This window comes from Psammomys obesus, unplaced genomic scaffold (assembly GCF_907164565.1).
Source record: "Psammomys obesus unplaced genomic scaffold, mPsaObe1.curated_primary_1811, whole genome shotgun sequence".
Lineage (NCBI taxonomy): Eukaryota > Metazoa > Chordata > Mammalia > Rodentia > Muridae > Psammomys > Psammomys obesus.
In genome coordinates, this window is record NW_026596166.1 from 1,821,726 (window position 1) to 1,837,470 (window position 15,745).

General features: G+C 42.1%; 1 protein-coding gene across 1 annotated transcript in view; it reads right to left on the bottom strand.

Moving 5' to 3' along the window:
- The window catches only part of Rad51b (RAD51 paralog B), a 397,421-nt gene that overhangs the window by 323,355 nt on the left and 58,321 nt on the right, over positions 1 to 15,745 (bottom strand). Inside the window, exons 10-11 of the mRNA XM_055595504.1 lie at positions 3,964 to 3,976; positions 3,028 to 3,059 (exon numbers count right to left, since the gene is read on the bottom strand). Of these exons, the coding sequence (XP_055451479.1) occupies positions 3,028 to 3,059; positions 3,964 to 3,976 (45 nt within the window). The remainder of the gene's footprint in view (positions 1 to 3,027; positions 3,060 to 3,963; positions 3,977 to 15,745) is intronic.

Below are 15,745 nucleotides of genomic sequence, written 5' to 3' on the forward strand. Positions count from 1 at the left end.
TAACTCTAGTTCCAGGGGATCTGGCACCCTCCTCTGGTTGCCACAGACGCCAAGCATGCACAGAATGCAGACATACAAGCAGGCAAAACAGCCATTCTCATAGTAAAATAAAATAGAATTTAAAACTAAATCATCCTTACTGTGACACATACTCTGTCTGAATTAGCATTTAATGTGAAAACTTTAATTTTAAAGTATGACTACACTATGATTGACGTTATTCAAATTAACTTCATAATCCCATTTTTTATTAGATAACAAAAAAGGCCAGCAAGCCCTAAGAGATGGAAATATTATAATACAAAGACAATTAGGGAGAAATCCTCATAAATAAGAGAGTGTTTTGAAAGAAAATAATGCCTTTATATTTTTATGGCTTAAGCACGAGTGATAATTTCCAAGTGACAAAATTCAGACAAATACAGCAACTGAAGATTAATTTTTGCTGAAGTTATTCTCTAGCTCTATCAAAAGAAAAAGTTACTTCTTAGAGGCAAGTACAAGGAGATGAAGTCTTGGGAGGGGCTTAGTAAAATACGCTTCATTCCCTCCTCCTTCCCCTCCCTTACCCTTTTACTAGTTTCTCTTAAAAATAAGTCTAAAGCGCCATCTACTGTGTCTGCTCAATTACAGCTTTTTTGACCAGAAAGTGCGCACTGTAGAAATGAAAACAGTGTATTGAGAATGTCACCTGAAAGCCTTACTCAAAAAAAAAAAAAAAAAAAAAAAAAAAAAAAAAAAAAAAAAGAGGCCCATCTTCCCCAACATACACTTTATATAACAGTCTTAGGCTTTCCGTTTCAGGTCCTCATTAAATAGGGATAATCATGGAAGAAAGCAGTGAATTAGAGACCAGATAGTTCCTTTGTATGCTAGGTGGAAGACAGTAACATGATTTTTGTTGTTGATGATTTGCCTTTGCAGTGTAGAGGAATCAAATCCAAAATCTCTATTTTACAGAAAAAGTAAATGAGCTACTGAGGAATGATTTAATATTTTGCTCAAGTCACAGTCAGTAAGTGACCAGACACTCTGGCTTCAGAGCAAATTTTTCAACCACAATAACAATATTTTTTTGTTACTATCAGTGGATTCAAAATCATTACTAATCAAACTCTGGTCACTAGAAGTTCAGAGAACAAACTCTACAACATGCTGCTTACTTCAACATTCTAGCACCATTCCATCTTTCTGATTTCCTTGGTTAGGAGTCGGGGTGTAGTGTACATCTATTTTTAGAAAGTATTGCCTTATGCTGAAAGTGTACGAAAATACCTACCTAAGCCCTACTCAGGAGGTTCTAATTCAGTGTGTCAAAATAGGAATGGAAGTCATGTTCATCTCTGCTTCAGTTTTTGCAATACTGAGCTCAAACGCTGACCTTATGCATGCTAGGCAAGAGCTCTACCATGGAGATACACCACCAGCTCCAGAATATGAAGTCTTTGTTTTTAACAAGAGCCTCCAATGAATCTGATGCCGCCAGTCTGAGGCCTTACATTTAGAACCATGGAGATTGGGGCAGGGGTCCCTTGGGCTATTCAGTATAACATTCCTCACAAAGGAAGTCCTCTGCTTTTGGGTAGAAGGTCTCCTGGTTTTCTCCTTTGAAGTTTTAAAACAGAGAGACCTTGTGAAAATACAAGGCTGTCACAAATTTAAAATATATAGAAAACTTGTGTCTATACAATGACTTTTGAAATAGGAAAGTATGAAATTGCTAAATGCAAATTTTTAATTCTTTTTGCAATAATCTCAGAAGAGTATGGCAGAAATGAAGTCTCCCTGTTTTGTATACAAGTACTTCCCTGGACCTCTAGATATCTTATTCTCTGCAGTGGTTTCCTAAATTACTCCAGGGATTCCAAGCATGGGAGACAAGAAGGCCTGAGGAGTCAGCTCCTTCTCCCTGCTTAACTAAAACAAAGTCTCCGCAGACAAAGCCTGAAACCATCGACTCCTTCCTCAGCCATTGGTGCAGATGACTCCTGTTTGTGTGGTTCACAGAAGTTTACTTCCATACAAATCCTTCCGTAATGTATGGAGACCTACAACCTGCCAGCCCACAGTGCCTGTGACGGGGCCTAGCTTACCTTTTCAAATCCCAAGACCCTTTTTAAGTCTCCAGGCACAGACTATAGCCAGAAAACACCAACATGCTAAGGGAATCTCTACTGTGCACATCCTGCTTCTTCTAGAACTAGTGCTTGAAGACAGAGAGGGAGATGGTGGAAGACATATGACGTGTGGAGCTGAGGCTGGGGCTCAGTGGTAAGGGGTTCTTGACACACACAATGTGCTAGTTTCAATCCCACGAAGAGCCTATAATATAATGGAGTGGGTCTGCTAACATGCCTCTGTAGTGTACATATTTAAATGAGTCACATTTGTGAACTGCATTAATTAAGAAATTATCCTACTACTGTTGCATAAATATCCTTGTGATATCTCATGGTGGGTTCCTTCAAAAAACGGCCCTGGAAGCAAACAATTCCCTTTATCACTTCAAATTTCACCTACATTTTAAGTCTATTATTAAGTTTGATCTTACTCAGATTCTAAATGACAGCTGACTATTTGAAAACCAAAAATAATTTAGAAACCACAGAAACTAATTAAAAGGATATATATGAAGGGCTAGGCCTGCCCATCAAAAAAAAAAAAAAAAAAAACCAAGCACACTAAAGTGAGTATATAATATCCCAATATCCCACAGTTGTTCTGAGGGGAAATAACACTCACTCCTCTCCTCCAAAAGGATATTCACATGCCATACTTTTACATCACTCTAGCTTCTAAGTACCACCAAACGGCTTTCGGTTTCCATCAGAGCGTTCTTTGTCCTACTCTTCACACTCTGGAGACTCCAGTTCCCTCAGGGGGACTGCAGCCTCCCTGGTCCTCCTGCTACTTCACATAAACCGTCCTTTCAAGTTCGGCAAGTCTGCCCCATATTGCCCAACCCTTCCACTATTTCCAACACTACAAAGCAGCTTCCCAGAAACCCCTGGTAGGATCAAGCAAAACAGTCTGGTGTCATCAGCAGATTTCACCATTTCCTCCTGGACTCATTAACACTCCAAACAAGCACGATCCTGGTGTCAACTCTTTCAGTTCCTACTATGAACATCTCTCTTCAAATGAAGCCAGGCCACTCTCTGGTGCTGAGTGACTACCATCAGAGAACTAAAATGTGTTTATTTGCTAACATTTAAATTTTGATGGCTATTTTTTAACTGAAAGTTGCAAAAGACATTACAAAAGTTAAGGGGGAGGAGGGTGATCCCAAAGGAAAGGCCCAAAAAGCAGCAGAAAGAAACAGCTCCCAAATGAGCAATTTGCCCAGTCACTCAAACCACCTCAGACTCTCTGGTTCTCAATCGTCAAGACCATCTTGACCTTTCCTTTCTAGTTATGTATCTTTATACTTGTATGAGAGACCACTATTAAACACACTTGAAAATTCTGGATGAATAATAGCCAGTAGGTTTAATTACTTCATTAGATTTTCCTCACTTTATTGCATTGAAAGAAGAAAAAGCAAATAGCCCTTATATGTAAGTAAAAATCCAAACAGCTCACTACTCAAATGTCTGTGCTTTGAACAACATAGAAAAACAACAATCACCCTCTTTTGTTCAAGTGCAAGTTCATTTGAAACTTTATTCTGCCTTCCCAGCTTGCTTCTGCAATTGCATTACAGATGAGACATGGAAATTAAAGAAATCCAGACTGAGGACCAAAAAGCAACACTGCCATAAGCAATTTCACTGAGAGCAGGAACATTCTAAACACCCTTCTCAACTTTTCCATCCTAGCACACCCCCACCCAAAAGAAAGTGGTGCTGTACAACACCACTTTACCCTGGGCTAAAGAACGACTTCTTGCATGAGATCATAAAAAGGATTAGGTCAGCAGACACCGACACCCTCATCACCACCATCACCTTAACCCTCAAGCACAGCCTGAGACGGTCTACAGATCGCTTTAGTTCTTAGGAGGCATGAACTGAGGAAAGAGCAATGGAGAGGCTCCTAAAAAAAAAAAAAATCTCATAGGATGCATTCAAACAGCAAACAGAGCAGCAGTGAGCAGAATTCTCTTTGCCTATCTTTCCCTATACAAAGTCAAGTCAAAATCTTCTCCTTAAAGAGCCAAATTTGCCAAAGACTTTCAGCCTTCATGTCTAGCAGCACATGGACTGCATGGGAGAATGTCAGGTAACCTATAATCCACCAATCTACTCAGGCCACCAGTGAACCACACAGCTGAAAACGTTTACCACCTCCAAAGTCAAACTCTGCGGGGACCAGAAGGGAACTCTCAAGGGGCCGCACTCACATCTCATTAGAACTCTATGTTATTTTAATGCTGTTCCTTGGATTTTGCCCTCCACGCAATTCCCAAGTCACAGAAAGACCATGAACAGTGTTCAGATGTATAAAACGCAAAAACACTTTCCTCCTACTTGTGGACTCCAAGATAAACAGCACAAGAAGCATGTGTGACTAAACTCGGAGCTCGTTCCAAATTAAATACTGCATCATGTGCACAGTGTATGGCTTAAAAAACAAAACTCCGAGATGAATATCCTACATGGTTCATGAGCCAGGCTCGGGCAAGCACATGACCACATTGGAAGAAGGAAACACGGAGTGGAGGGCTGGGGTAAAGGGTGAGAACAGACTCTGTCGGGACCTTTCCCAGAAAACTGTTGCTATTTTCAGGGAACCTTTGTATAATATGGGACACAGATGAAAGGGGAAATAGTACTTTTCACGACTTGGTGACCCTTAATTCTAAAACTGCAGAGATTTCAAAAGTCCTAAGCAAGCGAAGCACAAACATCATTAAATATAGATACACGCGCACTCACTGAGGTAATGAATACTCAAATGTCTGGCCCGCCAGCCCAGACAGAATGCTTTTGACCTGGAAGCAGGATCTGAGGAGAGTACAAGGAAACTTGGAGGCAGAGATGTAGGACACAGACCACGTGAGAGACTTCTACATTGCTGCTGTTGTGTTTCCAAGACGAAAGCAGGAGGCACAGCTCTCCTTTTGTTAGTTAGTCTGTCTGTCTGTCTCTATTTCCCATTTAGTTGTTTTTTTTTTTATTAAAATCTTTCCTTCCTAGACTGTAACTGCTTCAAAAAAGTTACAATAAAAAAGTGAATGGCAGGGTGGGAAACAAGGGTGGGGGGGAATCAGATGTGGGGAGAATGGAGGTGGGAGGTGAGAGGGCTGGGAACAAGAAGGGAAACAGAGAGGACATTTCTTCATCAAGCTGGAGTCCCGCGACAGGATAGGCTCCTGGGAGGTTATGGTGTGATTGTAGCTGAGACTCCTAACAAGGGGGTGGAAGGGGTCATGAAGACTGAAGTGACCACCTCCTGGGTAGACAGGACTAGTGTAAGGAGGGGGGCAACAACCCACTGACAAAACCTTTGATCCAAAAATTACCTTGCCTACAAGAAGTGCAGGGATAACGAGGGAACAAAGATTGAGGGAACGTCCAACCAGTAACTAGCCAAACCTGAGACCAACCCCATGGTAAACAGCCAGCCCCTGGCACTAATAATGATGTCCTGCTATGCTTGCAGATAGGAGCCTAACTTGACTGTCTTCTGGGAGGCTCCAGTCAGGAATGGATGGAGACAGATGCTGGGACTTGCAGCCAAACATGGGGCAGAGCTCCAGGGGTCCTGTGGAAGTGTTGGGGGAAAGATGAAAGGACTTGGAGGGGATAGGAACCTCACAAGAAGGCCAAACAGAGACAACTAACCCAGTCCAATGGGGGTTTGCAGAGACTGAGACATCAACTAAGGAGCATGCATGGTCTGGACCTAGGCTCTCCTGCACACATGTAACCAATGGGCGGCTTGGTCTTCATATGGGGTAGCTGGCAAGTGGAGGGGGGCGCTGTTTCTAACATGGACTCTATTGACTGCTTTTGGATCACTTCCCCCTTGCAGGGCTGGCTGCGTTGCCTGGCATTGGGACATGAAGATATGCTCAGTCCTGATGTGACTTGATGTGCTGGGGAAGGTTGATATGGAGGGAGGAGGGCTCCCCTCTCTGGAGTAAAAGGAAAAGGGGAAGGGGGGAGGATGGAAGGGGGGAGACTGGGAGGAGAGGAGAAAGAAGGTACCCTTGAGATGTACAGTAAATAAACTGATTTTTTTTTTAAAAAAATGCAAAAATAAATGTGAATGGCTATCTCCATGAGTTCAAGGCCAGCCTGGTCTACAAAGTAAGTCCAGGACAGCCAAGGCTACACAGAGAAACCCTGTCTGGAGGAAAAAATTTAAAAAGTGAATGGCTGTATAAAATGGAAAGATAGGAGATGATAGTTTGGCTAAGCTGGCAACTTCAATATTTTCTCCTGCAATTTAACATACACAAGAGCTTTGAAAAAATTCAGGTTGGAAATGCTTAACCACCAAAATATCAGGACTTAAAAAAAAATTAAACATTGGATAAATGCAAAAGAATACATACATACATTTACACACTGTGTAGGTTGTGAAGCTTAGCTGTAGAACCTGCCAACCATTTTTTAAATTCACATTTTTCTGAGAAGCTAGTAATGTAACTCAGTGGCAGAACACTTGCCTAACATGCCCAGCAATCAGAAAGGAGAATGGGCAGGGGAGGGAACAGAAGGGGGTAGATATTTCCAATCTTATAGTCTGCTATGAATTAAATTTGTACATCTCTCCCAAAATTCTCTGTTGAAACCCTAATCCCCAGTGTGATGGTATTTGTCCACAAAGTTTTTTGACAGGTGCCTGGCTAGACTAGGTCTTGAAGGTCAAAACACCATGCTAGAAACAGACAAATGAGAGATGAAAACATAATCTCCAAAACAATGGCCCTCACCAAGCAACTGACCTCATAGGACTCTGGTGTCACGTTCTCAGTGAACACAACACTCAGAGCGAATGCCTTCGCCTTCCTCTGCAGTCTACTGTGCTGTGTTAGCCCTAGCTGACAAGACACAATGGCAGCAGTAGAAGCCATCTTTCCACAGGGCAGCCTCCCAATGGTCATCAGTATTCTGAATTGTGCATATATTTCATTTCTGCCTTTTTTTTTTAAATTGACTATTGGGATTTCTTTGAAAGAATTTAGTGTTCTCTTACACTGTCGGCCTTGTGTCTGCTGTGGGATTTACACGGGGATCTATACTACAGACACACAATTGGTGTTTTCGCTTTCTAAAGCTTCTATCCCAGGGCAATGTGACATATCACACATTAGGTACAGATATGTACCTAAAGTGGGTTTGCCGTCGTTTCTTCTGTGTTTCCCACTATGTGTGCTTCCCACTGGAAAGGGGATTTTAAACGAGAAAGCATGAGCAAAGCCTTCACCTCAACATGGTTTTTAAGTAATTGCCTATATTGTCTCAAAAAGTCTAAGTCCCTACAGAAGAGGAACATGGCTGACTTGCTCGAAGTTCACAGTAACTGGCTGAGATCAAGTCAATGTTTCTCAGCTAATCTCTCAATTTACATCCCAAATACCTTAGATGCTTCACAGTCAGAGCTGATCAACAACAAATAACAATCCTTTGATCCCTGCTTTTCTTATCTAAGATACCTCTTCCTATCCCCAGGCCCATGTTTACCTACTATCTCCCAAGTCTCAAATCAATACAATTGCTCATCTCATCACTAGATAAGAAGCAGACTATTTCCTTAGTCACACAGAGCTGACCTTTAGTCTGGGCAGGCACACACAGTTTAGTTTAATAGGATCTGAGCTATTCTTAACCAAGGGTGCCAACAGGACACAGAGAACAAAAAAGGAGGGGGAGGAGCTTCTGAAGAACACCATCACCTACAAAGCAGACTATACACAAACTGGAGAGGACAGCCCTGAGACTTGGCAACAAAGAGTTCCACAATCATTTCAGCATCTTTACATTCTGTTCTGAACAGCCTCTTGGGGGCTGTGTTCTAAAGGAAGCCTTCATCCTCAATTATGTCAGCCTGATGCAACACTCCCCTGGTTACAAATTTCTCAAAGGAGCAAAACTGATAGTTAATACCACTTCAGACTCTATAAAAAGGTTGCATGAGCCCCCTCTTCCCAAAAAAACATTAGTGTAAACTTTCTCTGACTCATTCCTTCATTGTTCAAAGCACAAGACTAAGATATCTAAGCTATCTTCCTGGGTGTGGACAGGAGTCAAGAAAGTGTGTACAGAGTATAAGCAGGTCACAAGACTCCAGTCAAAGGGATATCTGTCTCTCTTTCTTCTTTTTCCCTCCCTCCCTCCCTCCCTCCCTTTCTTTTATCTTATTTGATTTTGAGGCAGGATCTTGTTATGTAGCCCAGTCCAGTCCACCACAGCCCCTGCGGTAGCTAAGATTATCTATCGGCACACCGCCACACCTAGCTGAAGGATTGAAAATATGGACATTTTAAAGAACTGCAGCACACAACGCTACTTCACAAAACCTTTTCACATAACACAACCGAAAAGCCAGAGTCAAAGGTCCAAGATTGCCATCTTGATGGGCAATCTGAGGCCAAAATCTTGAGGAGAAAGAGCAACTTTTCCAAAGGTCTATTAACATTCAAGCTGCTGAAGCAGAGAGAGAAAGAGAGAGAGAGAAAGAGAGAGAGAGCACTCATTGTGTCTCTAGCCAGCCAAGAGCAATCCAAGATCAATCAATCAATGGGTGGCTACGTGGCCACACCACTGTGTGCCATCCACACTCATCAACGCAATCCAGCTCTCAATTACTAATAGGGAAACATCTCCATCTGTACTGGGTCAAGACACAGTCCACTTTTTCCCACCTACCCCAGCCTGTTAAAATCTTAACCTAAATATTAACTCTTCTGTACCTAAAGGAACAGAATGACAGCAGCATCTACGATCATGACTGTAAGAGAATGTCTCTGAGGATGCTGGCTCATTCCTGCTACAACCTTTTTGTCCTTCATCCTGGTTTCACATCTTAGCAACATTTCTAAACAGTATCTCTTGCCTATGCTACAAAAGGAGAAATTGGCCATTCTTTTCTCACTGCCCTAATCCCTAGCATTTAGGATGAAGGTGTTTTGTGCTAGAGGTCACTATGTTTCCATTAATGGAATGGAAACTAAGTTTCCATTCATCTCATCTTCTTATAAATGTATTCCATCCAGCACTCAATAAACACAACAGTTATCCCCCACTGTAACGACCTAATACAAGCTCAATACTTACACTCCAATGCACCTCATGGTCTGCAAACATATGCTATGTCTATAGGCTTCAAATAATACTATGAAGGAAGTAAGAAGATGGGTTCAGTGAGAGTGGGTGAGATAAGAGGGCAATGGAATGAATGTAATCAAATCACCTTATTAATTCATGAACTTGCCAAAGAATCATTTAAAAAAAAAAATGTAAAGAAAGTAGTTCTAGTGAGATGGTTCAGCAGGTGAGGGGGCCTGCTGCCAAAATTGGTAATCTGAGCTCAATCCTGGCTCCCTATATAGTAGAAGGAGAGAATCCACTACAAAAAGTGGTCCACTGTGTACAATGGCATGTGTGGGTACATACACAGAGACAAACACACACACCTTCAAAATAAATAAATGTAAAAATACTTCTGTCCAAAAAAAAAGCAAGCAAAAAGACAGATGGGATAAAGATAATTATTTCATAAGGGACTTGCATCTAATACGTAATGTGCTCTTACTCAATCATAAAGATAACCCAATTATAAACGAACAAAATTTTTAAACATGTATTCAAAAACAAAAGATACACAAGTGGCCAGTAAGCACATGAAGTGACTGCCAAGGGAAACAGGACAGGCACTAGGACATGCAACTAAAAATCACAGTGAAACACCCATGAGACCCACCAATGAGACACGGCTGTAATCTTTTAGGCAGTAGTAAGTGCTCATGAAGATGTATAGAGATGGGACACTGAATTAGTCCTGGCAGTATTGTAAATAGTGAAGGCTCTTTGGAAAATGGTTTGGCAGAGCCTCATATGTTGAATCCAGCAGTTCTACTCCTGGGTATATACTCAAGAGAAATGAAATTGTGTGTCTCTGCAAAAACTTGAACACAGACGTTTATGTATCAGTTTATATATTAGTCATAATATCCAAAAAGCAAATGTCAATCAGCTGATGAGTAGATAAATAAAATGAAGTGTGTTCATATAATGGCATATTGTTTTATAAGGAAAAAAGAATAAAATACTGACCCCATGCTACAATATAGACAAATTTTAAATCAACGTTATGTTTAACGAAAGAAACCATTCACAAAAGACACGATGTCTGGATCCATTTTTGTGAAATTTCCAGAACAGGCAAATCTATAGAGATGTAAACTTGTTTGCAAGGGCTGGGAGGGGCTAGAAATGGAGAGTACCTGCTGTTCGGTCCAGGGCTTCTTTTTTTCAGTGATGAACACTCTGAGGTGAGAGAGAAATGACAGCTGCACAATTGGTGACTATCCTTAACAATGCAATGACACACTTCCAAGAGTCAGGCTCACAGCATGGGAAGTGCATCTCAATAAACTACGCCAGGGACTGGGGACTTAGGATTTGCCAGGCATACATGAGGCCCTGGTTTTAATCCCCAACACCACACAAACTGGGCATGGTGGTGCAGAATCGTAATCCCACTAAGGAGGGAGAAACAGGAGGATCCGAAGAGGAAGTTCAAGGCCAGCCTGGAATACTAGAGGAACTTAGAAAAGTCACCTCTACCTATTTTTAAACTTTCTGTTCTTTAAAGATTCCAAAATTTGTTCTTTAGAAAACAGCATATATTTAAAGGTCTAAAATGGTATTTATTTCCTATATTGTTGAATATAAAAACCCTGACACTCAATGAATAAGTGTTTAGGGTTTGTGGTTTGCTTTGCTTTGCTTCGGCTCAGAAAGAGCCTCTTTCTATAGCCCAAGCTGGCCTTGCATTTGTGATAGTGATGAACACAACCTGATCCACAGATACTAGTCTCTGGTATAGTTGAGTTCAGCTAGAGGGAAATGACTCTCTGCCATCTTTTGCTTCTCTACTTGGCCTTGACCGAGTCTGCTGCCTGTCTTTGTAAAGAAGGCTATATAGGCCCAGTCCATGTCACCAGCCCCCTATTATTTCAGAAATAAAACAACCATGCCTAAATTGTGTATTCATGATGAAGCAACAGAATCGATATTAAAATGTAAACAAGATATATTTACAGGTTGGGCACTGTACCCTGTCTTCCAGGTATCTCTAAAAATGAGCTGCATCTTATACTTCAAGGCAATTATTGCCTATGCATGATCAGATATGTCAAATGTGTTAAAAGCAGGTTTTTCTGACATATCTCAAAATTACGCCTTTCAGATAGGATCCTATGTGAAGCCATCTTGTACCAGGTATATTTCAACTAGGCGGATTCGCTTATTCACTCAACTAACATGTATTGAGCACTCAGCCATACAAACATGGTTCTATAAATAATTCAAGTTACTAGTGGACATTACTATAAAGCACTTCACTATGACGGAGAAAAACAGAAAGCTTTGCAGATGCACATACGGGCACTACCCACTTAGTCTGAGCTGGGTGTCTGACTACAGGCCCCAGAGTCCTGAACAAGACCTGCCCTCCTGCAGCCATGCACGTCAACAGGATTGCTTTTTAATGCCATAGGTCTTTTCTGGTAAGGGAACAGAATGGGGAATATGAAGCAAACCAAAACAAAGGAGTTTTATTTTCTATGACATTTAACATAATCTCTGAGGAAAGTTCAGCTTTTAACCTGTAGAGTCTGAGAGGCTGGGAACAGAATCCTGCCCACCACGGTATCTTAATCAGAAATCCTGGCTCTTGTTGCCTAAGTGTCAGTGAATGAACGAACAAGAGCCAAACCAGCTGCAAGCAACAAATGATGCTGATACCAAACTCCTGAGGCCGTCACTACATTTAATTACTTCCTTCACAACTGTTTCCGATTTTCTCTTCTTTTGCCTTCGTACTTTTCTCTCCTTTGCCTTCATTTCTTCCTTTCTCTCTTATTTGAAACCTTTCTTAGGTTTCAGGAACTGCCACCAGCTACTGTCACTGCCAACTGCTTTGCTACTGAGCAGGCCACAATGACTCTAGTGAAGGGGACGGAAGGCACCGCATGGTCTAGTTGAGAAGCGCCCCCTAGTGGTCTATCCCCTTCTATCCGTAAGGTGCAGGAACCTGAAATCGGCAGCAGGAATGAATGTCTGATTGCTCCCAGCAGATACTCCCATCGTGCCCTTTAACATCTCTAACTAAGCTGGGAGCTACCAAAGATAAATATTTGCACTTAAACATATATTGATTTTGTTTCTTACCAGTAGTTACTTTCTTCTGATAGAAACTACAAGGACATAGAGACCTTTTACTTAATAGAAACCTTAAACCTTATGAAGCAAAAATCTAAGTATGCCTTCCTCTACCTGCAATAATGTTCCCTACGCTTGATCACAGTCCAAGAAGCTGCAGCTGTCCTACTGCTTCAGCATCAGTAACTAGGGTCCACAGGTGAGACAGCAGCAAACACCTAGAGCTGAGGAAGAACACCAGCCTCCTTCCTCCAAGTTTGAACTCAGTGGAGTGGTCAACAACCTCTAAGGAAGCTTGGGACTCTCACCTTAGGGGGTTGGCACTATTAATGAAATGGCCACTGCGCGACAGTGAGACAGACTGAGAGGTGAGGATGTCTAGAAGGGGGAGGAGCTTGGTCCCAAGATGGCTGCTGCTGAGCTGCAGAACGTGAAAGCACCTGAGCATGCACAGCTCACTGTCTAGAGTGACTACTCAGAGCACTCACTGCTAGGAAAGCCCAACGTCCAAAGCACAAAAACAGGACTGCCAGGCACAGAGCTTGCTTGACAAGAGAACTGAAGCCTTTGGAGGACAAGGAGAGTGACATCAGCTTTAGTGCTCCCAAGTGGAGAAAAAAAAAAAAAAACTAAATTAAAAGAAAGATTGGAGGAGCCTAATACTCCTATGACTTGGACCTTTCTGAAGCAGAAAGGATACCCAGGAGATATATAACTCATGGTGAGAGGAACAAACCCTCCCAGAGATCAGTGGGGGAAGCCAAGTGTTACTCTGCTCTGTATGGGCTCTCACTGATGGAAACATTCGTGTATGCTGACCAGCCTATTGAAAAGTTTTTGGCCACTTCCCCTATTCTTATTTAAATGTCTAAATTACATATTCTCTTTAAATAAGAGCTAGAGAGGAAAAACGCCCCAGGCTCCAAAAGGAAATGCTCATATATATATTTATATTTATAAATATTCTGTATTGGCAGGCTTAGAAAGTAGGATAAAGAGTTTTTACATGTTGTAACTTTAGACAATACTAACAAGAAAAACCAAGCTCCTGTGGCACAAGTATGCAATCTGATACATGTTTTATGTCTTATGTAAGAATGACACATTTGCCCCTTAAGTCAAGAGGAAGGCCTTTTATGTGTCTCTGGCAGAAGGCTTGGTAGGCAAGTCTAAAGCTGCAGGGAAGCAGGGCCCTTATGCTTATTTTCCTTCACACTCACTCCTTTCTTGACATCACTTCCCTCCAGCAATGATGACTGAAGCCCATAAAGCTAAAGGCATCAGTCCTGAAACAGGCAGCTATTGCCAAAGGAGATGGAAAACAAGCAGCAGGGAATTCCTTTCCAAAAAAACTCCTCTGGGACCTTTCCTTTCTCAGAAATACCACAATTTACCCATTTACTAACTCAACTCAAGCCTACCCAGTAAGCCTTCCCCCAGATACTGCAGTAAACAGTCATTCCCAATTGATGTCTAACCTCCTCCTTCTTGGAAATAGATCCCACTTGGAAATCTAACCCCCCCAAAAGCACCCACAGAGATGAGTTATTAGAAGGGCAGCATACCCCAAGATAAGGGTGGAGTGTTCCAGGACAAGTATAACAAGTCCCCACTAACAGAGTAGCTATGTGACACATGCTCCACGCTCGTCTCCACACTATCACGCAGAAATTACAAAAGCGTTAGAGTATAAAGTATAGATCTGGGGCCAAGGGCCTGAAAGTTAAAGTGGCTACCCATGGCCAGTGATGTAATCAATCTGCCTACATAATGAAGTCTTCATCTAAAAAAGCCTGCTCCTGAGGCTCTGGCCAGCTCACCACTGGAGGCGCTTGAAGGGTGGGGTACGCGTCTGAAAATGACAAGGAAGTTCCAAGAATGTTAATCTGGTGATTATGAGGAGGCAAATACACAATACTAAATCCATAAACAATGAGGATCAACTATAGATACACACTTGCAGACAATATGAGTGTTCTTCTGACTCGAACCCCGCACAATAAAATACAGATGTATTTGATTACATATACACAAGAAACCTGGAGCCAGTGAGATTTCTCTGTGGGAAGGCATTTGCCATCCAATGACGTCAGCCTAACAAACGGGTTCGGTCCCCAGACAAAGGTGGAAGACAAAGGCTGGCTCAACAAGTTGTCCTCTGACCTCCATGTGTGTGCCATGGTGTGCCTCCTCTCCTACCCCCGCAACGTCTCTCACACACACACACACACACACACCACGAATACTAACAATAAATAACTCTTAAAAGAAAAAGTATGAAGATTTACGCACAGGAGGAAAATGGTAGTCAAAGAAGAACTAGCAGAGTGGCTGTCTGCAAATACATCACAGGTTAAAAAACAAGACATCGGGGCTGAAGAGGCGGGCAGGGCTGGACAATACACATCGCTCTTAAAGATGACCTGTACTGGCTGCAAAGGAACCCACAGCTGGCAACTGCCCGGAATTCCAACTCCAGAGGATCCAGTGTCTCTGGCCTCCACAGGCACCTGCACACACATGTATATGCCCCCCCCCACACACACACACCCAAAAAAAAAAAATACAAAAATAAATCTTTGCAAAGATACATCATCACAAGCAAAAAATGAGAAAAGAAAATTTAAAATCCAAAGGAAGGATGTTTTTAAAAAGGTTAGTAGTTTACACAAGAAGCACAAAACTGGTCTTTGTAAGGAGCATGTGAGGTGGGGCAGAGTGAAACCACTGGACTGACCCCTACGTGGGTGGGGGAAGATTTTCATCATACATATGAGAGAACGGACAGAAGCATTTGGGGAGAAGTCCAAAGCAGCCATGGCTACCTGGGTTGGGCAGAGGGGGAGGCTGACTAGTCATGCCCAGGCTTATCCTGCAGGGGCAAAGAAGAGCAGGGTAAGGTGGGGGGGAGGCCCACCCCAACTTTAGAAACATCTTAATGATAGGAAGAAAATTTATTCTATAAAAGTTTGTGAAATCTAGTATTCCTGGGGGATTCTTCCCCCCCCCCCCCCCCCGGGGGATTCTTAAACAAAGCAGACTATTATTTTTCCCTCAAAGATCTAAGTGAAATGTTATTTTTTTATTTGCTGATACTCAAGAAAATTGAGGTCTCTAACATGTGTGCTCATGCTTTTAAATGCTACCACTGTGGTGTATGTATGCTAAAAGTCTATAATACTGACACCCAAATGATAAGAAAGCCTTAAAGCTTAGGAGACAGAGGCAGGAGAATTGGGAGTCAAAAGGCCAGTCTTGAACACAAAGCAAGTTCGAGGCCAGCTTGGGTTCCATTAGATTGTCTCAAAAAAATAAAGAAAGGAAAATAAAAGGGGGTGGAGAGATCTAATGAAAGAATTGTTGTTCTAAAAGTCAGAATGGGGCTGTGGCCATGGCTCGGTAGGTAA